This window comes from Aptenodytes forsteri, unplaced genomic scaffold, assembly GCF_000699145.1.
Source record: "Aptenodytes forsteri isolate BGI_AS27 unplaced genomic scaffold, ASM69914v1 Scaffold164, whole genome shotgun sequence".
NCBI lineage: Eukaryota > Metazoa > Chordata > Aves > Sphenisciformes > Spheniscidae > Aptenodytes > Aptenodytes forsteri.
Genome location: NW_008795527.1, coordinates 4641873 through 4664219, shown reverse-complemented (window position 1 = coordinate 4664219; position 22347 = coordinate 4641873). Strand labels below are relative to the sequence as shown.

Genomic DNA, 22347 nt, shown 5'->3' with positions numbered 1-22347 from the left:
ATATGAAATTGGGCAGTTATCCAATCCCCCCTGCTCTCCCCCCACCCTCAAAAGACACTGCTCCAAACCTGTAATGTGTAAAGTCAGATCTTTAAATTGCAAGAGGAGGACCCGAGGAAGAACACCACCCTGCAAGAAATCAGACTGTTGCACAATAGATGTTTAGTGAGCTGAACAGAGTGGTTCATGGGCTAAATATTGAGCCAACTGAATGGCTAAGAATGGCTTGTACATATTACGGAAAGTCCGTTGCATTTCCTCTAATTTTGCTGTTATGGCAGTAAAACACAGATGAGATTTTCTGCTGGGATAAGCTGGTCTTGTTTCATTAACTGAAATGTAGCTTAAATCTTTCATTTCAGAAAAGAATTTGGCCTGTAACTGTCAAGAAAAGAAATGTAAAACTATAAAATCTCTCTACATTTTTACAAAACTTACAAAATATTCATATTTTCTGAATGTTTAATTTCTTCCTGGCATTCCTTGCTGTGGTAGCTGGACAGTACTACTTTTTGTCCTGACCACACAGGAAGAAAAGCAGTAAGAAAGGCAAGATTTCACTAGTATACAACTTTAGTAAGTCATCCAGGCAACAAATTGTTTTCTGCTGCTTCTCATTCTTCCCCTGATCTTCTCAGTCTGGGCCCAGGAAGAATTTTCAGCCTTTACACATTATGACTCTTCATTCCTCTTATTTGTATAAAAGCGAATGGTACCAACCTGGTTCCATTACCATGGTACAATAGAGTAAAAATTAAGAAAGTATTGGCGATGGCATTGTGCCCTTGTAGCAGATTTTAGGCTCCAGGCTCTTTAGGGGTCTTTCCTTATATCTGCATCCAAATCTGGCTGTAAAGAAATCAGACTGCCTATGGTTTGGGCACTCAAATTAAATATCACCTCCACACAGGTGTTACAATTAACTTGTGTCCCTTCCCCTATATCCCAGGCTGTACCAAAATAGGTATAGTCCTTTCACAATATCAACCAAAAATATGTCTGTTCCCCGGTTTGGGGAAAGCAATGTGCTATTCCTAGAAGTTTAGCTAATCAATATGATGTCTTCCATTATGAAATCATTAATATACCATGCTGCCAATATATTCACCTATTAATTTAAACTACTTGCCTGAGTGGCCTTATTAACCTACCGAAATGTGCCAGTTAAAACATTTTGGAGCAGATTCCAGGAGACTTCTGGGAATAAAGGACTTGTTTACCTCCTAAGCCTCTCTGGCAGCTACACCATCCCTAAAGAAATTCCAAGATTTAATCAAAACAACCTCACAGGCACATTATACTTTAATTGATATATTTTGCATGACTATTTAGGACTTACAGTTACACAGTGACTGTGTGATATTTTCTACAGAAGTCATCAAAATATGTGGTCAAAAAGGCCATCCTGGTACCACCCCAAAGCACAATTTAAGACCAGTGGGGATGGGACCAGAGTGAGGGCTGGAGGTTTGTCATCCCGGAGCATTCAAGAGTCTGCATGCTCAGTCACTTAGTGCAGTTCCAGATAAACCTATTTAGGCTACCCACAGGAGGAGGGAATGAGGATGTAATGTACTCCCAGCTGCTCTGGTGAACGCACTTTTTGGGTGGTATACCCCATCAGTTCTGCCATTTCATGAGAGCCAGCTGTTTCAGTGGACTATGTTTGGTAGGAACGGACCAATTGACATTACACTTTAGTCAAGCTCTCTTAGGCATAGAGGATTGTAACCTTTATAGCTGACAAGCTCACAGCTTCCTTGAGCAGGCAAACTAAAGAAGAAATAGGGAAATGAGAGAAAAAACTGCACATTTACTTACTTTCAGTTCAGAACAACAGTTCTCTGAAGACTCACTTGTCCAGCTTCACATACCTAATTTTAGACAAATTACTGAAACAGCCAAAGCAGAACCCTGACCACCCTTGCTTGCCTATATAACCATTAGAGAGCCACATGCATCACTAGAGCAGGAGTCAGTCCACCTAAGATCAGAACTGACTGGAGGTGCTTGACTCCCTTCATTGACAGGGACTTGAAGCAATTAAGTTCCTAATTTTAGGCACATTCATTTTAGAAAAAAAAAAAGTTGACAAGTGTGATAACATGAATCTGGATGATCAGAGCAGGAAATAGATATTCTTCCTTTACTGAGGTACAGAGACGTCGTCTCTGAATCTGGAAAGTGCAACAGCGTCTCATCTCTGAGACACTGAGGGAGGGGACGCCACATTTAGCATATCAATACCATGGCCACAAAAAAGGAAAAAATCTCTTCACACTAAAGGGCAGATATTTTGTCCCATTCTTGTCCTTTCATGGCACTGAGGTGGCCCTGTACCATCCACCATGGAGCTTGATGTTTAGACCAGTGAGAGGCGAAACTGTTCAACTGTGAGACATAGTTCCTTGGCATTGCGGCAGGCAGAACAGAATATTTTAGAGTAGTCCCAACCTGCTTTAACTTGCAGCAGGTAAGGATAGAAATCTCAGGGGTGGTAATCTGCCAACTCATCAAATACAGAATTTGGTCCCTTAGAAAATTGTTTTTGCCCTTTTTAACAGAGGACCGTTTTTCCTTGGTACCAGAGACCAGATTCAAATTGTAAACAAAGATAGAGTGCATGGAACACAGAAAATTATTGTGAAGTTAATGAACTACCATAAAGTCAAACCTTTAAAGGTCTTACCTCATTTTGTGCATTTCCTAAAAACTATTGTGTTGCCAAAGGCCAGCATTATGCAAAGAAGCCTTCTTATTTGCCAGAATATGAAACATTTTTTATATTTAAAAAAAAATATGTTAAATATAAATAGTGGAATAGTATCATATGCAATTTACTAATACTATTCACTCTCTCCAGACTTAATCGCACACACACACACATATGGATTTGATGGGAATTCTGTAACTAAAGCAGAATTCACATTTGCACTTCACATCATGTGTTTATTGATAGAATTTAGGCCCCAAGATGGACAGAAAAGCTCTCTGAAGAGGAAATGTTCATGTGTTGCTTGTCTGAATAAACACCAGGTTCTAGCATAGCTCCATGGTGGCCTCTAACATAAAGATCATCTATATCCAAGAAGAAAGCTGAAATGCTATGTATTGCTAAAATGTGTTCAGCAGCAAATGATGAAACTTAAAAAATAAGGCTTGAATTTTGCACATAACAGTTGTATTTTCTGTAACTGTATGCATTACAACCAGCTACACACTGTTCTGTCTATTTGCCCATGAACTCCTGGAAACTGCATGATCAAACCTAAGAAGGCAGTTGCACAAGCATTTTCACACACTAATCCATTAAATACTAAAACAAATGTCAAGTTAAATTAATAGAGTACTCAGGGCAAGGTCTGAAAGTGCAGTAACATTTTTACAAGCATCTGGTGATATATGCCACATATCTGAGACTTGAATCTGGGCCTAAGTGTTTTATTTATGAGTTTTTTCTAAAAACAAGTTCTAATCCACATCTAATCCATGCTATCCTCCCTCCATTCCCCCTACCAACGAACACACATCACTGTTTCACTAAGGTTTTGAGATCCTTTAGGGTGTCTAATGTATGCTTTATGAGACCCAGAGATTCTGAATGCCTGTCATAAAAGTTAGTTTAAGAGAGTAACTGAATCAAACCATTTCTTCTAAAGATATCATTCTATTCAGGCTTCAGCTTGACTTAGCCTGATTCTTTTCTGATTCTCATTTTGAATACAAAGTTATTTATTTTTTAATACAGACCTCACATATTTACTTGCTTTTTTACAAACCTTCAGGTGAATTCTGTTTGTACAGAAGTAGGGGTGCTGCATTTTTATCAGTGGCTGACTACCACCACCAGTAACTCTGCTAGGCATTCAATTATTATTTTTTACTTAGAATTTTTTTGCTGAGTATTTTCTGAAAATTGGCTTTGATTTATAATAGCTTTACAAGTTAGATCACTATTGGCAGGTAAAACTTGAAAAATGTTAAATGTTCTACATACAGTGGGTACATGTACTGCCCACGTTCCTTGTTCTTGCCCTGAAAGAGGCTTTTGGGGTTAGAATTAATACCCTCTAAAATTCTTTTTAGAAGTCCATTTCTATGAATGTTACTGCTGATAAATTCTTCTACTGGAATTATTCAAACACAACAGAGAAGCCAATGGAAGCCCAAGTGAATTCCACGGTTTTTGTTTAAACAATGATTTGTGAAGATTCTTTGAACTATTCATCCCACTGGAGCCTAAAAATCACATCCCCTTCACAATTTATTTGTAAACCACACTGGTAGGCAAGAAAGTATGAAAAGCTAATATTCTGGGTACTCTCTATGGCAGGCATTTTAGATTAAAGCAGCTGGAAACGCCTTTGACAGAACAAATCTCTGATGCAGCTGTAAAATAGCAGTAAAAATAAAGGAAGCTCACTGTACATATTTTTCCTAAAGTAGCCCACTTTTACACACTTCCTGTATGCGGGATTTATGGAAGAGACGTCAGCCATGCAAACTTTTTCTCCTTTGTTCCTTAACGAGAGACGTGGCTGACAGGCCATTCATTAGAGGTCGTTCCTTGGAGATGATGTGCACACCTTCGCTTCTTTAGTCATGGTGAGATGAAACAGCAGCTGAGAAGCACGTTGAGGACCTTTTGCTTCTTAGTGGAAATCACGGAGGTGATGAATGATCACCAGGACATCTGTAGGAGTGGGAAGTGAGAGCTATGAGCGTGGCACCTGGGAAGCTGCACTGCTCATGGTCAGGAGCAAAGTATTACAAACTTATGTGCTAGCGTTTGCTGGCACCAACTGTCTCCAAGAATGACAAACTCCTTGCTGGAAGTGATAGCAAAATGCCACACACAATTTTTAGAGGTTGCAACACTTCAGGAAAATATTTAATTTCTATTTTCATGCCAGGGAAGTAAAAAAAGCCAGTGATGGAAACATGTTTGCTCTGGCATAAGTGGAAGAGTGTGAGACTGAATGCTTTTAAAGCTAAAGCACAGGAATTCGCTCTGCAATACACGTTTTATTAAATTGCAATATCACTGAGGAGGTCTGTAGTCTCCTGTATTATTTCTCACAGATTTCTTAATCAGTTTGTTTACTGCATATAGCTACACTGTTGTTAGCTGACTAGATTTTATTTACCTCTCAGTTTTATAACCACTTATATCAAAGGACAGCATTTTTTTTTTATGTAGTAGTTTTTCCAGATTTGTGTTGAAATGTATCCATCTAAAATGCATACTGGATTAACTTCCATCCAAGAACAGTTGAGCCCAACCTCTGCTCTTTAAAGAAAGGGCAAAGAATCCTTTTAAACTACTGTAAAGAACTGCTACTTTTTAGCTCGTTGTCCAGGATATTTGACACATAGAATACAATGCTATCAAAGGATCATCACAGGTCAAAATTTCCATGAACAGGTAGATGACAGATTGCATTTTTGAACTATTCTCAGAGAATAAGTAGAGTATCTCTGGTAGGGACATGTGGTCACTCTAGGAGGACTGGTTTTGATTTTTATGATGGCAACAGTTGTGCAGAGAATCCAGAGCAGGATGAGCGATTCAGTATATTTTTAATTCCTTCTAGTGAAAGGAAATGAGTGAAATCAGAATTCCACTGCGGAAGCTGGATTTATGTTAAATTGCAAATTGTGTGTACGTGTGTGTGTGTGTGGGAGAGAGGGCAAGCTCTAGGATGCTTTGTCAGAATCCATCCCAAAGCAGTAGCTTGGGCTCTTTTTTATATTGCCATATAGTTATCAGTGGATGTGTATTTAAGGCAACTTCAGAGTTTACAATAATTATTTAAGCAAGAGAAATAACTCACACAGATGAATATGCCACGCAGGGTGTGAAAAATGGAAGGGTGTGTCAGACTGTGAGCAGCATCTCTATTCAGCAGAACTGTGATCCAGTGACCATTAGACAGATCCCAGGAGGTTTCTGGAGGAAGGAGGACTGAAACAGAGGATGAGGAGTGAAGAGGTTCTCCAGCAGGGGAAGGGACAGATAAAACAAAAGGCAGTTATAAATATCTTTTTAAAATGCTTTAGAATTATTATTAATGCTACTTCTTTGCCTCTCTGAGGTAGGTTCCAGATAAATGTAAATAGCAGGACAAGTAACATTTCCAGTTTCAGCAACTGTGGTGATTTCGGAAAAGCCTTTAAGTAAACAATCTCTCTCTCAGATGTATTTCCATATCCTTGCTCTCCACCTTCACATACACGTGCCACAACCTGAGCACAGTATAAGGAGTTGGTAACTTTCAAACTTTATAGTCACTCTTCCTTAATATGAAATATTCCAGCCATGAGGGGTTACGATACAAGCTTTCTATCTGCTGAAATGTCTCTGCTGCAAGGCTTCTTGTTTCTTAGCTTGTTTTCAGTACGCTTAAAGTCTTCATTGTGAAAGTCAAGTTATCACATAGATATTTCTTGCAGGAAGCATTCATATCAAGTTCTTTTTGTAGTGGAAAGCAGGGAATTTCTGCACACAGGGCTTGAAACATTAGTTGCATTCAGTCAGGAAAAGTTACCTACATTTCTTTTCACTTAAGTCATTCCCTTCCTCTTTAATGCCTCCACATCCACTTCAGGGACAGGTAGCTTAATTTCTATCATCTGTAGCTTTACAGAGTATTAGCTTTGCTACACATGCCAATGATTGAGCTATACTAGATGTGCTTGAAAAAGCCTACAACCTACAGTGCTCATTCAGGAAACTCGGAGTGAAGTAAATCCATATGTGTGTTAGAAAGTCAGTGTTCAGATAGGGCTCGTGTTTTCTGGCTCTTGGCGCTATCATGCACAATCCTTCTTTGAATAGCTGCAGCAGTGATAGGATTTTTGATAACAAAATCTGTAGTATGCTCATAGTTTAACACTGACATTTTGATGCTTTAAAACAATGTTCTTTTTCATTTGGTTAGACATTCAGAACATTTTCCGACCCTGACAATTTTTTTAAAGGACTCTTAAATGAAAATAATATATATAATTAAGCAGAAAAAAGGGGCTACGATTCTGTGTTAGAACTGGGCTACAAATGCTGTATTTTCTGTAAATTTTGTTTAAAATTTTCTGAAAAAATTCCTAATCAAGATAGGGCTTTTACTCTATTCTTCAGCTGCTCCAATGCACTTGCAGAACAAAAATAACCTCTTACAAAATTCCATCTGACTTTTTCATAGTCTGTGATTCAGCAAGCATCACATTTGTCACAAATTCATGCATACTCAGCATCTAGATAGACTGTCAGATATATGTGATAAATACATGAACTAGAACCAGAAACCACAGTGTCTAATCCTATTCCCTTTACTTGTATAAAATCCAACAATTTCATCTCACAGGAATAAAGAAAAGCATATCTAGTAGGATTTTACATAGCTGCATTTCATATACAGCTTGACAACCGGGCCAGATAGCAGCTGTAATTTTAATGGGTTTGCCATTTATATCACTATATTTCAACAGCAATTTACAAAGTAAACATTAAGTAGCGATAAATGAAAATCTCTGTTTAAACACCAGAAACTTTTAAGGCAATACATAGAACTAATAAAGATATAAAATGGAGTGAGATGGCATTTTCCAGTCGTTACAGCTAAAGCGTTGGCTGTGTGATGAAAGTTTTTCTAGGTTGTTCTTCATGAGATGTTCCTCAGAAAGTCATTTTGCATGAATATGAAATAGAAATTGACATCTAAGTTTATAATACTGTGCCTTTTCAGGGTAATTTTTCATATCTTTGTTAGTTTTCTTGTATTATAATAACTGTGCACTAAGGTATGGAGCTTTATTTGGCTACCCCTGGCTTTGAGAGTTTGCCATTCGTTACAAGTACCATGCCCAAGAGATCAACTAAAACATCCTGAATTTCCTGTGTACATTTAGGTGGTCACTTTCGAAAATTCCTCGGGAAATGCTGTTTTGTTTCCTGATTGCCCATTTTTACTTCCAGTCCAGGTAAAATTAGGTAGCAGTCATTCAAGTGGTCTGAGGGAGATTTTTCAGTGGAAGATATTTGGTCTTATTGTCCCAGTTCAGTCTCCTCACACTCATCTGAAAGCAGAAAATGATAAATGCCGTATCCCGGCCAATACTCAGCGTTCGGCGGTTGGAGAGACTGCCGTCTCATGTGTCAGAGCAGACAACTGTCTTGAAGGGTGGGTACTCTCAAGCTGTGGTTACAATTTTAACTTAATCGGCCTTCCTGGAAATGAATCATAGTCCCTTTGAGGATGCAGGCTCCTGCTTGTGCCCTGGTGTACCGAGCAGCTGCCATTGAATCATTTTCATCAGCCACTCCTTCATGTTAACCTTAATCTGCTAGCCATAAAAATGGTAAGAAAGTACTCCCTCCCAGCCCTCTTGTTGATACTTCTTTATTTAAAGTACTGCACAGTATTTTTCCAACTTTATTATGGTTTGATTAAATTGATTTAACCGATGACCTCTACTTATTTAACTCCTTATTTGTTTTAAAAATGAAAATTGATTCACAGTTGCTTTAAAGCAATAGAGAGACAACCTGAAGGTCTGCCTAATGTTAAATATGTCATTATTTTTTTACTACTTGGTTTCTTTCTTAGTTCTTGTTGTAATTTTCTTAGTTACCTATTGATTTGTGTGCGTCTTTGGGAAAGCTACTTAAATTCTTTAAACCTCAAGCTACCAGTCTGCAAAACAAATATAATAAATCATGCTGTATCAAGCTGATGATGCTTAATTGTGTTTGTATAATATTTTGAGTTTCTCAGATGAAAATACAGTGTGCTGTTATTACCGTTATTCTAAACTTTGCAAGCAAAATCCAGTCTTCGTATTCAGGTCTACTGTGAATACAAACTATTTTCATTAGTTCTGCTGCATGCACACAAAACTGATCGAAACGATAGAAAACTCAGGTCCAGTACATTGAAAAATAAGATCACTTTAGTAGCTTGAAATATAATATAATTGTAACAGTAATGGCGAAGACATTTGACAGGTGTAGAGAAGATCAAGCTTCTTTCTGTTTCAAATGACTAATCAGAGAAATTCCTCAGAACCTCCAGAGTCGAGTAGCAGTTGCATCCATTTTCAATTACTTGATTTCTTTCTTTCTTTCTTTCCTTCTTTTTTTCTTTCCTTTTTTTTTTTTCTTTTTTTTTAAAAGAAATTAGGAACAGAAGCTTCTGGTTCAAACTGAAAACATATCTCAGTGTGCTTGGAAGTTATCCAAATAGCATCTGCCATAGTATTTTGTCTATCCCTAAACGTTTTTCTTTTCATGATAAATTTGTATGGTATGATACAATTAAATGCACTTCCCATGGAGCATCGAGGAAGTCTGGCTGTCTCTTTGGATGACTTTTTCAGACTATTTCACACCATCATGTCTGCTTGGCATAATATCATGTAAGGGATATACAACCTTTCACCAAAATTTTGGTGTGTTTCTGCAAATAAATAGTAACTAAAAATAGATTTCAAAAGTAAAATTTTAGCATACTGATTGAAGCTGTAGAGCAGTGCTGCTTAGCCATCTTGATATTTCCTTTGTAGTATTTTATCTTTATAATATTTTATCCTTCTATTTTATATAATAGTCATGTAATGTTTTACATGTCACACTTGCTCATTTAGAAGGTGCAAAAGATAATTTCCTCTGCTTTAAATAACCACATTCATCTGTTACAAAGAGGGACCTAAAGCCTTTCAGCCAAAACTTATTAGTTCGTCAAAACTGGAGGTACAGCAAGGGTCGCACTTTATTTTATTTATTTTCTGTCTGTGGCAATAGTGACTACCGAAATTAATCCAAACAATTAATCGTTCTGATTTCAGTCACTTAAAAATGACTCCTGCCTGGGTAGGAAAGACGAGTGCTTAATGCTTTTTCTTTTTTTTTTTCTTTTTTAAAAGGGGTGCCGTCGCCGTCCCCGCCGGACCCTTTGTCCCAGGGCTGGCAGGCCCCCCCGCCGCTGTGAGGACCCGGCGCACGGCATCTGGCGGCCGGCGAGCGGGCCCGGCCCGGCCCCGCCGGTAACACCGTCTGAGGACCCGGCGCACGGCATCTGGCGGCCGGCGAGCGGGCCCGGCCCGGCCCGGCCGATGTAACACTGTTTGTAATGAGAAATCTAAACAGGGAATGGCAGCGAGGCATGACAGGAATGTGTTTCCATTGGAGAAGCCCGTGCAGAGAAAAAGCATAAGCAAAGCCATGTCCAGAAGGCCTTTCAGCTGGCCAGGACGGAAGACTGATGTTATTGTACACGGGCTGTCACGCTGCCAGCCCTCCCTCACGGGTTTGTTTTCTCTCATGCTCTCCCTCTCCCTCTCCCTCTCCCTCTCTCCCCTGCCTTCCTCCCGGGGCCGGCTGTTTGCTCAGGTGGACAGTGACACCGTTTGGAACGAGCTGCACTCGGCCGGGGCGGCACGCATGGCAGTGGGCTGTGGAGGGGAGGACGGCCACGAAGGTGGCCCGCGCGGCTCTTCCAGGCCTCGCAGGGGACGGTCTTGCCGTCGGTACGCTGAAGCAGCGCTGGGTGCTTACAGCAGGGTTGCTCTACAGCCCGAGGTCAAGTTACTGTTAGCGTGCACGTCTCTGGCAAGTGGCTGCGGCACTGCCTTTTGAAGTGAATTTTAATGCCCGGGCGGCTCTTCCAGGCCTCGCAGGGGACGGTCTTGCCGTCGGTACGCTGAAGCAGCGCTGGGTGCTTACAGCGCAGGGTTGCTACAGCCCGAGGTCAAGTTACTGTTAGCGTGCACGTCTCTGGCAAGTGGCTGCGGCACTGCCTTTTGAAGTGAATTTTAATTTTTTTTTTTTCTAATATGGTTGTTTAGTCACATGCGTAACCTCAGGATACCACCCAGAGAGAGGGGAGGCAGAGTGGGCATGCAGTGCAGGCTGGGGGGAAGAGGGAGGCGGCCGGTGAGGAGAGCGATGACCCAGGACGTGCCTTTCCACCAGGCTGACTGCCCCGCGTTCTTCTCCCTGGCCCCCTTTCCTTTCCTATCTCCGTGCCGCGCGATCTGCAAGGCATGATGTACCAAACCCAAATTATCCCCAGTCTAAACAATTTATAAAAGCTCCAGACCTGACGGACTTTGACATTTTATTTGGTATTTTAACAGCCCTATTTAAAGGTACACCATATGCAGCCGGAGTGCAGGCTTGCCCCAATAAACATTGTTGGAGCTAACATGTCTCCTTAATGAAACTGTTTATTCACTTTCCAGTCCAAATACCAATGGATTCAGTCCTGTTTCCAAAATCAAGATAGAAATAAATATTTTAGAATGAGCATTGTACGATGATTTTTAAAATTCCAAATTGTATTTGAACTTGAGAATTTTCTTCCTGTATATCTGTCTTGTTTCAGTCAAAATACCTTAGCTACTTATTTGGGAAGGGGTACATATGTTTATGTGTATATATACACAGATATAGAATATATAGGTACATAAATGACAGCATTCTCAGGTGAAATGCAGTACTATAGCTCTGACCCAATCGAATGCAGTTACTAAACTTTCATATTCAGACACCAGAATCGTTAACCAGGTACTACAGAAAATGTACAAGTTTTGAAATCTCAGATCGAGGACAGGGCGCATCATATGGGATCCTGTTGTGCATCCTTTCTGACGGATACTTCATCCCCATTAAGCTTTTTGGGCACAGTAGGATTCAATACACAACTCACTGTGCATTATTGCCACCCAACAAGACTAATGAAAGTGAAGAAGGGTTTTTTAGTTAGTTTTTACCTTTGGCGACTGTCGGTCTCTAAGGCAATATAAAAGCAAGTTTTGATAAGACTAATGAGATATGTCCTATGTGCAGCTGACATGAGCAGAGTTTGCTGCAGAATCTTTACCGCTTACCTCTCTACATTTCTGGTGTCTTTCCACAGTGTGAATACTCTTGGTTGTTTATGTGTGTGTGATGGACAGCTGAAAAGAATCAAACATCAGCCACTATGAGATCTTGGTTGCTACTGGCATTGCAACAGTCTGTAAACAAATATTTTAAATTTAAACTAAATTATAGTTTGTAATTTACTGTAAAATCATTATTGATCCTATAGAATCTTTGTCTACAGTGCAGAGAATTGAAGCAGTCTCATGCAACCTCCAGCTGAGACATAGGAAAGGTAATTGTTCAATAGACGTGCCAAGTAGTTGGTTTATACCAAATCATCAAGAAAACAGGAATGGAAAGGATTTGCTGTGAAAGAGAATTGGGAATACTCACGCCATTCCTCACAGGTGTTTATCTAACCTGCTCCTATACTTCCAGCATGAAGCCCAATGACTTACATGCCACCATGCCCACTGTATGAACTAACAATCTGCATGTGGTATTTATAATTTAAGGTTATGGAAATGTTATTAAGGCCTGACTGACAGAAGAAAAGCATGCTAGCAGAAGTTCTGGAAATGCACCGATCCTGACATTAGCTATTTTGGCCAAGTCCTCCTATGTTTGCTTTGTCACTGCGTCCATACAAACCTGGGTTTTGCTGGCAAGTTGCTCCCAATACCTTCATATGGTAAACGACATTAGGGGCATTTTTGCAGTGTATTCTGGGGTTTTCTACATGGTGTTTAGGATGAGATTTTAGGTAGCTGTAAGATTTTAGCCCCACAGATCTGTATGTTCCAATCTACCTTCATGACTTTACATGTTGCTTTTCCATCCTGCTGCCATTTTTCCTCTGGAAACATGTGTGTTGCATTGATCAGCTGTTTCTAGTATAGGGAAAATGCCAATTCTGTAGTGTACTTGTGAAGATCTGACGGGAAGTAAGTGAAGCTGACCACTTCCATGTGCATTCATTGAGCAAATATGCATGTGAAGCAACAATTTGGGGCCTGTACTGTGAGCACTGAGTGGGAGGATTAAGCTCTGATGGGAATCTGGAATGATCTGCCGCAGCTTCAGAATCTTTGGATGACAAAAAAACGCCTTCCAAGAATTGTGTGTAAACTATAACAGCTCTGCAACATGTAAACAGCAAGATGAGAGCAGTAGAGAAACATGCTGTAGTTTTTCCCTGGAAGTTTACCACCGTGGATTGCTATCAGATGGTTCGCTGTCAGTTTGGTGTTGTCTTAAGAAAAAAAAGTAAATTATGAGACAGGACATACAGATTTGTTCTGAAATCCCACAGTTCTCTGAGAAGAGCTGCATGTCCTGAAGTTCACAGTGGCAGACTTACAATACACAGCAAGGACTTCCCACAGGGCAGTGCTCCAGATTGCAGCAGAGGAGGCAGTGGATTGTCTACCCGCTGCACTGGAGAATCACAGATGCCTTTTCCTGAAACAGCCACGGCGACATTAGGATAACCTCAGCGTAAAACTATCTTGCATAGACAAAGTCTGAGACAAGAAGCCTCAGGAATGAGAAACTGAAGTCATTCATTTAACAAGTGCTTTTCTGACATGAGAATTGTCAAATTTGTTGGTGTAGTTGGGTATGAGCAGCCCAAATATTTCTTACAGCTTGATGAATCAATATATATGTTTTTAAAAAGTCTAACGTGGTTTCCCTAAAATTAAAATGAATGTAATAATTTATTTTATGGACATGTATTCAATTAATTTAAAAAACAAATGATTTACAATACTGAAGATAAATATCTTCACTGCCTGGCTAGAGTGTAGAAACTCACAAACATAAAGTGCCCTGTATCGACTGGCATCTGACATTTAAAGTCCATTTCAGGAAGGACAGGACATTTCAATTTCTATGTTTATTCCGTGGTCTCTACTGATATCACTTGCTATTGCATAGGGTGGTAGTAATAGGTTTGAACTACAGGTACGTGCTGCTAAGAAAAGAGTTGAGACTACAAAATAAGTTATGAAAGTCTGCAGAACAATTAAGAGATTCACTACGGAGCTGGGCATGAGTCAAACTCATACACAAGGCAAAAGGTTCTTTACTTTATTCTGAATTTCCTGAGACTATCAGTCCCATTTCACACAGGTCTCGTCTGAGAACAGCAACATTTTGTTCATCTGATTTGGACAGTGTTCAAAAACTGACCAGGAGTTAAGAGTTCCCTTCACTGTAGTTCAAACCCCTTGTGAGACATCAGGTTTCTTTGATCTCCTTGACTAATGACGAAAGCATCAATATGACAGTGCTAAGCATGTAAAACAATAGGGTTTACTGAAATTCTACTGCTGCCGTAATAGTAAATTACTACGGGTTGTTTTTTTTTTTAAATCAAGACAAATTGTCTCTTCTCTGGGGAGTCTTAATCTGGATGTTTTTTATTTGATTATATCAAACAATCAAAATTAAGGATTTTTGGGGCCGTCTGATAATATAATGAGCACTCATTGAGATGCATTTGATACAGTTTTAAGATAATTTTTAATGGAGAATAAAGAATCACACCACTGAAATATATAGTATGATAAATGTGATGTTATACTGAGTCGAATGCAATGCTTTTCCTTTTTTCATTAATTTATTTACATGTATGATGAATGTCATCTTGGCAACATTATAATAGGAGATGAGCCTAAAGATTGCATGAAAGTCACCCTTTTTTGAGCTTTTTATAATTTAGGAAACCTGCTGATGCATGATGAGGTATTTATGTTATATGGAATCAGTGCCACAGCTCTACCTTTGCTCCTTTCTCATTTCCCCAACGGATTTATGTAGATGGCTTTTAATAATCTGCTGGCTGACCACAGATCTTTAGAAGAGTGGAGTATGTGAAACTGGGTGAATATAATTCCACCGCAGTCATTAGCTATAACCAATAAATAATTCTAACAGATAAGAGAAGTCTTATGATATATCCCTTGGGGCTTGGGGAAGAAATACAGGTAGTGCCCTGCATATAATTTCTTGCATGCAGTATAGCTCATGAACTTGGAAATCATTGTCTCTAGCCTCTACCTAATGATCATACCGTCAGAAAGAGGGTCCTAAAAGATCTGCATCTGCAGAGAGATCATTTCTTTCCTGGAAGTGTTTGCTAAGGATCTCCTTCCTCTCTCGCATTGCCCAGGAAAACAGAGATGTGCTAGAAGTATGCTGCAAAAGGAAATGGTGCATGTGGAGGCTCAGGCTATAACACACATCCTGTAGGACCCAAAGGCAGCTCTGCGACTCACAGTGTCCCAGTCACTGCTCTGCAATAACGAGGCAGATTTCAGGAGTGCGTGGCCTAATGGCTTGGTGGCACTGGGAGGTTCTGTCCTGCCCTGCCTTCCCATTTATTTCCCAGCCCGGCCCGGCTGCTTCCCTTACATCGACTCTGGTGCTCAGCTCAGTTCACCTCCCCTCCCTGCCTGCACACTACCTCACTCACAGGCAGCTAGGCACAAAAAGACCCTCCCCTCGCCTGCACCCAGCTATCCTGAGCAGCAGGCGCTTCCCTCCTGCTGCTGAACTGGACGAGTACAGAGGTCATCCAAACCCCACATTAGACAAGTCTTAGAGGAAAATAAAGGAGGGTTTCTGCATCTGTGGTCTCTCCTGACTTTCAGATTTCATTTATAACTCTTAGAGCTTGCAGAGAATCTCACCTTTAGGACTTAGCTTGCCAAATTATTGGGTTTTTTTCTGAAAAAGTTTAGGTTGCCGATATTTCCATTTTGTTAATTATTCATGCTGATGCTGCCACCTTTTTTGTTGCCATATATTAGGTGTTTATTAAATGATTAATGTTACTGTTAAGAAGTTGGAATTCAGATAGTTGATTATGTTAGTATGATAATTTTGCAATAATTATACTTTGTTGAATAATGTCCTTCAAAATATTATTTGTTCTTGTAATGGTTGTTTCATTGTGTGCTGTTTTGTGAACATTAAATATGTCTTAACTTCTTTTCTGATAACAAATTGTACATTTCTCTGGCTGTCCCTTAATATCTTATAATTGACTGGCAGGAAAAAAAAATGTACCAGTGAAAAATATAATTTAAAAAGAGTATATCTAATAAGAACCTCTTTTTGCAATGGGACATGACTTTCCATCATCATGGGCAACTCAGTGCCAGAGCAGACCGTGGAACTACTGAAAATCCAAAGGAACATTTCTGAAATGGTTTTCTTCAGCCTCAGATGACCCCATTCAGTAATATTATAGGCTGGAATTAATTATTTTAAGTACTGTACCCATAATAAGGATTACTGTCTGGTTTACTTTGCATATCCTTTCTTCATTCTTCAGCCTCAGATGACCCCATTCAGTAAGGCTGGAATTAATTATTTTAAGTACTGTACCCATAATAAGGATTACTGTCTAGTTTACTTTGCATATCCTAAATATGTCAATGTTGGCGATGGCAGCACTCTCTTCTGTGATAGAAACATGTAAGTACCATATATTTTTAATGTGAAACAGAAGAGATCTACACAATAAACTATCAAGAGCTGGTAGGATTTGTATGGTTATTCCCTATTTTTAAAATGTTTGAATGAATTAAGAAGCATTTTTGCAAAAGAACACTCAAGAAAAAAGGCACATAAGTTAAAAGTGCGGTCTGAGGCTGCCTTGAACATCCACTTCAGCTGAATCGAGTGAAGCACAAGCCCTTTCTCTGCCTTATCATATGTATGTGTGTGTGCATGTGCACACACACACATGTAGAGTTGCTCTGTTGGTAGTTAGGGGTCATTTAACAGAATGAAAGCAATTGAAATGAGTTTCCTCCGAACCAGAATCTGATACGTTCCTGGGATGGTTCTTTCTGATATGTCAGGTTGAATCAATACCAAAATAAACCTCCTGCATTTGGTCATTGCTACTCTGGTGTCTTTGTATAATCTGTGATAACTTATATTGAACTTGAAACTGTCATTCCAAATGAGCTTGGTTATTACTGTTCTCAAGGCCTTTGTCACACAGGGCTATAGAGGAAACATCATACGGTAAATCGTACTAATCTAATCTAGTGAATAAGCAGAATTAGCCTAATCAACCCCCTCCCTCCCCAAGCTCTTAATTTTCTACTCTTAAAAGTATTCTGTATCAAAATCACTCAGTCATCTTTCACAGCTCTACTGCTATGTTTTCTTAGAGCAAAACCTAAAATGAAGTATCTTTCTAAAGACATAATAAACAAAAAGCTGAAAACAAATGTCACCCTAGTCCCACAGTGTCCTCCCTCCAGTAAAGCTTCAGGCCAGCAAATTTCCATGCCTGTCTGAACAACACCAAATCCCACACAGCTCCTCTGGCTACCTACAAAAGTCTGCTTTCCTGGGAAGTGCCCCGTGCTCAGGTGCCTCCTGGACAGTACTCCTCCTGCAGGCTCTGCCCTACCCTTGTTTCTACCTCCCTGTTGCACCCTCTGCCCTATAACACTTTCTCTCTGCCTTAAAAAAATTTCTGAGCGATGTGTGGCAGCCACAAAAAGAGGCATTTTTTTCCACACCCAGGCAGAGCATTTTTAACAATGCATAGTGTGTAAGAAACAGTAACAAATGAATGCTTATTTTACTAGTGTTAGAGATATGATTGATAAAAGCCATCAACCAAAGTTACCAATGAAGTCTTTTAGATACTAGTTTGTATTCTTTGCTTTTACAAAGTTACAAAATTACAAAATGTTATATAGAACCATCTCTTAGATACTTTATCCCAGCAATTATGGTTATATTTATAGCTGAATGACTGTTATTATTTCATATAGCAGTACAACTTTAATTATATGTGTGGTACATAGCTTATCTCCATGACCGCTCTGTTCTTAAAACTCTTTGTCTGCTTTCTTTCCCAGTATAGTTAACACTAGTTGTGGCTAAACAGGCCATCACAGTTGTATATAAGTTAGCCTGCAAGCACCAACTTTTCATGTATATTTTCTGGTGCTATTCTCTTAGACCTTCAGGAAAGCAGACAGGGAACTCTTTGTTTCCACCACAGAGTTAAATGTTTTATGTCCATTTCTGTGTTCTTGGCCTTTACTAGTTTCCTCTGCAAGACAAAATGGTATTCCCTCATGTCCATTACTGTTTTCTTGGCAAATCTATGTGCTGCTAATACTGCTCTGTTAAATCATGGGTTCTTGTTCACTGCATTCGTAGACCCCCAGGGCCAGATACTGGCTCCTGCTCTGGCAGTATGAATAGCTTGTAAAATTGTCCTAAACAGGTACCTGAGGATTGCCTCGGCCTTATACCACTCACTCTTATGCTTACCCTCCCTGCTGGATGGCATAGCTTGGGATCATATTACAACATAAGTGACATTGGTAAGAATATGGTTATCTTCTCCAGGGTACCAGTTGCAAGGGCATTGTTGTAGGCAGCCGAGAATTAAAGCAGAATTAGAATGTTTGTTATCGTAGGAGTTAACTAAGCTAGAGATAGCAGGGTTAAAGATGGCACTAAGGCCACTTCAGGGGTTACACCCTGTCAGATACACTGTATAGAACACCTTTTAAATTTAAAGAAAATGTTTTTTATATAACTTTATAAGGATACAAAGTTGTATAAATAAAACATGAGGAATATAAATTCTGAGAGGACAAATGGATACATTTCTGCATAATAACTAAAGAAGTTTCTACAAAGAAATCAGGTATTAGCTTCAGTGACTTGCTCCTCATTCTGAAGCCTGTGCACACTGAAGCAAAAATAAAACCTTTCCATTAAAAACAAGTGAATGCCCAAGAATGCCATGTTTAAGCACTGCTAATTTTAAGAGCTAAGGGATAGACAGGTTAAGGGATTTAGACGTAGAAAATAGAAACTTTAACACCTGACTTTAGGAGGATGTTGAGCTTCAAGTGTAGAATCCAGACCCTGAGTTAGGTACCTGGTCTCTATATGAAATACACAGAAGTTCCTGAGAAGGCTGTCCTTAACAATGTGTGCAGCTGCGATTAGCTAACGCATGGGACAAATTTGCTCTTCACTAGGGGTTACACCCATTTTCCTGAAAGCCTTTTTTCAAAGGTTATGAACTTCTGAATAGAATCACAGAAACACAGAACGGTTGAGGTTGGCAGTGACCTCAGGAGGTCATCTGGTCCAACCCCCCTGCTCAAGCAGGGCGACCTAGAGCTACTTGCCCAGGACTATGTCCAGATGGCTTTTGTATATCTCCAAGGATGGAAACTCCACAACCTCTCTGGGCAACCTGTTCTATTGTGTGGTCACCCTCACAGTGAAAGAGCATTTTCATATGTTCAGATGGAGCCTCTGCTGTTTTAATTTGTGCCCATTGCCTCTTGACTAGTTGGGATAGATGGCATTGCTCTTTCATACAGGGGTTTACAGCTTAAAATACAAGACGACCTTCAAATTCTTACCTTTTCAGCTGGAAGGAATCCATTTTTAAACTCCATATAAAACTGTCTTATCTTAAAATTGAGATTCAGTGGTGGGTTTTTGTCCTCTATTGAAGGACTGCTACTCTGCAGAAAATAATTAAAGATTAATAAGTTTGAATAAGAGCTGAGGAAGAGCATGACTCTAAACCTATTGTTAGAAATCTCGCTTAGGCTGAAAAGGTGTGTCTCAATATCTACTTTATGGACCACATAATCTAAATACACAAACAGGTATGGGAAGAATATTTACAAATTCATGCCCATGTTCAAGAAGGAGTTGAACCTGAGTCTTCTACTGCTTCAGTAAGTGCTCTTGGAGTGCCTGCTGGGGTTCATTGCTATTTCTTGCATGGCACTGGCTTTTGTTAGAGTCAACAAAAAGCCAGATGATTTTACTAGAGTAATACCATGCTGAAGCTAGTATGCACTGCTTCTCAGCCAGGCTTCCAGCATACCTGGAATGCCAGGCTGGCTGGGTCATGTTTGGTCCACTTGGAATCTAGGCAGAGCAAGCTCCTCACTGTCAAGTGAGGGGACGAGTGATTCACACCTTGCCACAGTCACCTCATATTGCCCTAGGGAAAAATTGCCTACTTCCTATACAAGGAGGTAGTTTTACCTCCTTGTATAATGGAAACACCAGTTGAACTCTGCTGTAGATGGTCAGTCCCAAGCCCTGGCGTAACCACCTGTGTTATGGTATTGTCTTGAGTGGTTGTCTTGGAAAGGTTCAGGGAGAGGTACGGTAGATACCCAAGCATGATGTAGCCCAACACTCTAACCTAGCACACTACAGAAAGGAATTAACTACCACCAAAGACAAGAAGGCCACAGTATGATGTACACCTCTGTTCTTTGGAAATCAAGCATCCAACTACCTATTCAGAGTCATGAAAGAAGAGAATACTTAATTTACTGTGGAAAAAGACTAACATTTTTTCTTAGTTTTTGTTAAAGATCCAACTAAGTGGGTCTATCTGCAATGGATCTTCTTTGTAAACTGAGTTTGGGCAGACATCTCTTTGTTCGTTGTTCAAATATGCACAGATTTTAGAATATCTCTATTCAGGCTTTACTCTTTATCCTAAAATTTAACTAAAGGTAATCATATAATGGCACAGACATGAATCCTTTTTCTAATATTCATGTCTGTCAGTCAGTTTAATGTTCTGTCTACACATAAAGGTGTCTGTATCCTAGTATAAATAAGGCTCTGTACAAAAATGCTTTGAATTTATGTGTGTTGGCTTCATTTTCAACATATTGCTCTGTGTTAGTCTTTCTACCTTCAAAGCAGATTTTTACCTTTCTGTCTACTGTTCTGAGCTCACTGTCTGGTATTTAAATATTGCCTAAATAAATGAATTCACGTTCCTTTGTACACTGTGTTCATACAAGGTTTGAAAGTAGGAGAAATTAAGTGTTTTATCAATTGCACAAAAGTTGCTGTTAATACTGTATGGTAACTAGGTTTCAGTGAGTGGTAAAATTTGATTATATTATATGCTTTATCATCAATATAACATATACATTGTATTTTTAAAAAAGAAAATTTCCTATGTGAATACCAAACTTCTTGTAATGTAAAACCACAAAAAATGGTCACAACACTGTTGTTAATGTTCTACATGCTCATGGAGAACTGTAATAGGTAACTTAAGCTCTGACAGCAGAAATTAGCTAGCTATAACAAAACAGGGCTTCCAAACAGTCTTGTCAAAGTAAGGGAACAGAAAATAGAAGCCTATACTCTAACTGTCTTGTTGTCAAAAACAACAGCGTTGATTTTTTCTGTCTCTGTATTGCCCCATGAAATCCTCCCAGAGATAATAATCTTAATTATATTGATCTTTTGGGAATGCTGATAAAGTTAGATGATAATGAGCTGTGAGCTGAGCAGGAGCAGCTGTAAGCCTTGCATGGACTTTTTCCAAATTCTTACAAATATCGAGAGAGCAAAATACAGGTAGCATGATGCTCTCTCTCTAGTAATACCCTCTTCTCTGAGTCTTCTTTCACTTCATTATCTGTACATTCCTCAGTATAAACATACTTTGTTTTTTCATAAATGCTACAAGTGAATTCTTCTCTAAGTCATATTTTGTGTGAAAAGGAAATGTTAAAAAACCCTCAGAAGGATGAGGAATAGGGTTTTAGCTAAGAGTGTAAAGCTGGTTTCGTTCTGAAGATTAGTGCAGTCCACAAGGCCTTTTTTTTTTGGTGGTGCGTTTGATCTATAGGCAATTTATATTCCACCTGCAGGAATGCCTGCCTAAATTTGAAGGTATATATTTTTTCTGTCTTTAGCTTTTTTTGGTTGTTTTTTTGGGTTTTTTTTTGTTTTTTTTTTTTAAATGTGGACATTTAATGCAAAATAAGGCATGATGTCAAATCCCCCAGATTCTTTAAATGGTGGCCAGAAGAACCACTCTTACAGATGTACTCCGTTTGCATTATAGTTTAAGTTTGCTGTAGTCTGATAGAACTTTGGCCAGGCTTCACAAAACTCCACAAATCCAGCTGGCTGCTTGGATTACATTTAGCAGCAAATTATATGAGATAGCCTGGTAGTATTTGTCTATAAATTAATGCCTGTGAAACAACATAGGTAGACAATTGCACAGGTACACAAAAACACACAGTCATAGGATTGTAAGTAAACAGATTTCACAGGCACCAATGTAACTCTATTAACTGCCACATTGTTCCTCCTTATTTACACCCATGTGAGTGAAAATTTAGTGACTATCATGTTTGTTTCAGATGAGTAAAGGCTGAAACATTGACATTTAACTATCTTAAGTATATCAAACTGGACTACTTTAATACTGATTATTAAAATATAGAAATATTCCACCCCTCTTCTTCCTGTCACCTCCCTTCTGAAAATACAATGCTTGATCTTGTAGCCATACATATACACATGGTATTTGTGTGAGGCTGCTTGAAAATACAAGTTTGGCTGATATACTCATGCACAGATTATAATTTCTTACTTTTATGTATGTGTTAATTGTCATTAATTAGATGTCA

General features: G+C 39.2%; 1 protein-coding gene across 2 annotated transcripts in view; it reads left to right on the top strand.

The window, feature by feature from the left end:
- HDAC9 (histone deacetylase 9) overlaps positions 1-22347 on the top strand; it is a 460761-nt gene that overhangs the window by 336191 nt on the left and 102223 nt on the right. For both annotated transcript variants that reach the window (XM_009282056.2, XM_019472795.1), the window contains 3 exons: positions 10388-10475; positions 12583-12593; positions 14060-14068. In XM_009282056.2, coding sequence (XP_009280331.1) covers positions 10388-10475; positions 12583-12593; positions 14060-14068 — 108 coding nt within the window. The remainder of the gene's footprint in view (positions 1-10387; positions 10476-12582; positions 12594-14059; positions 14069-22347) is intronic.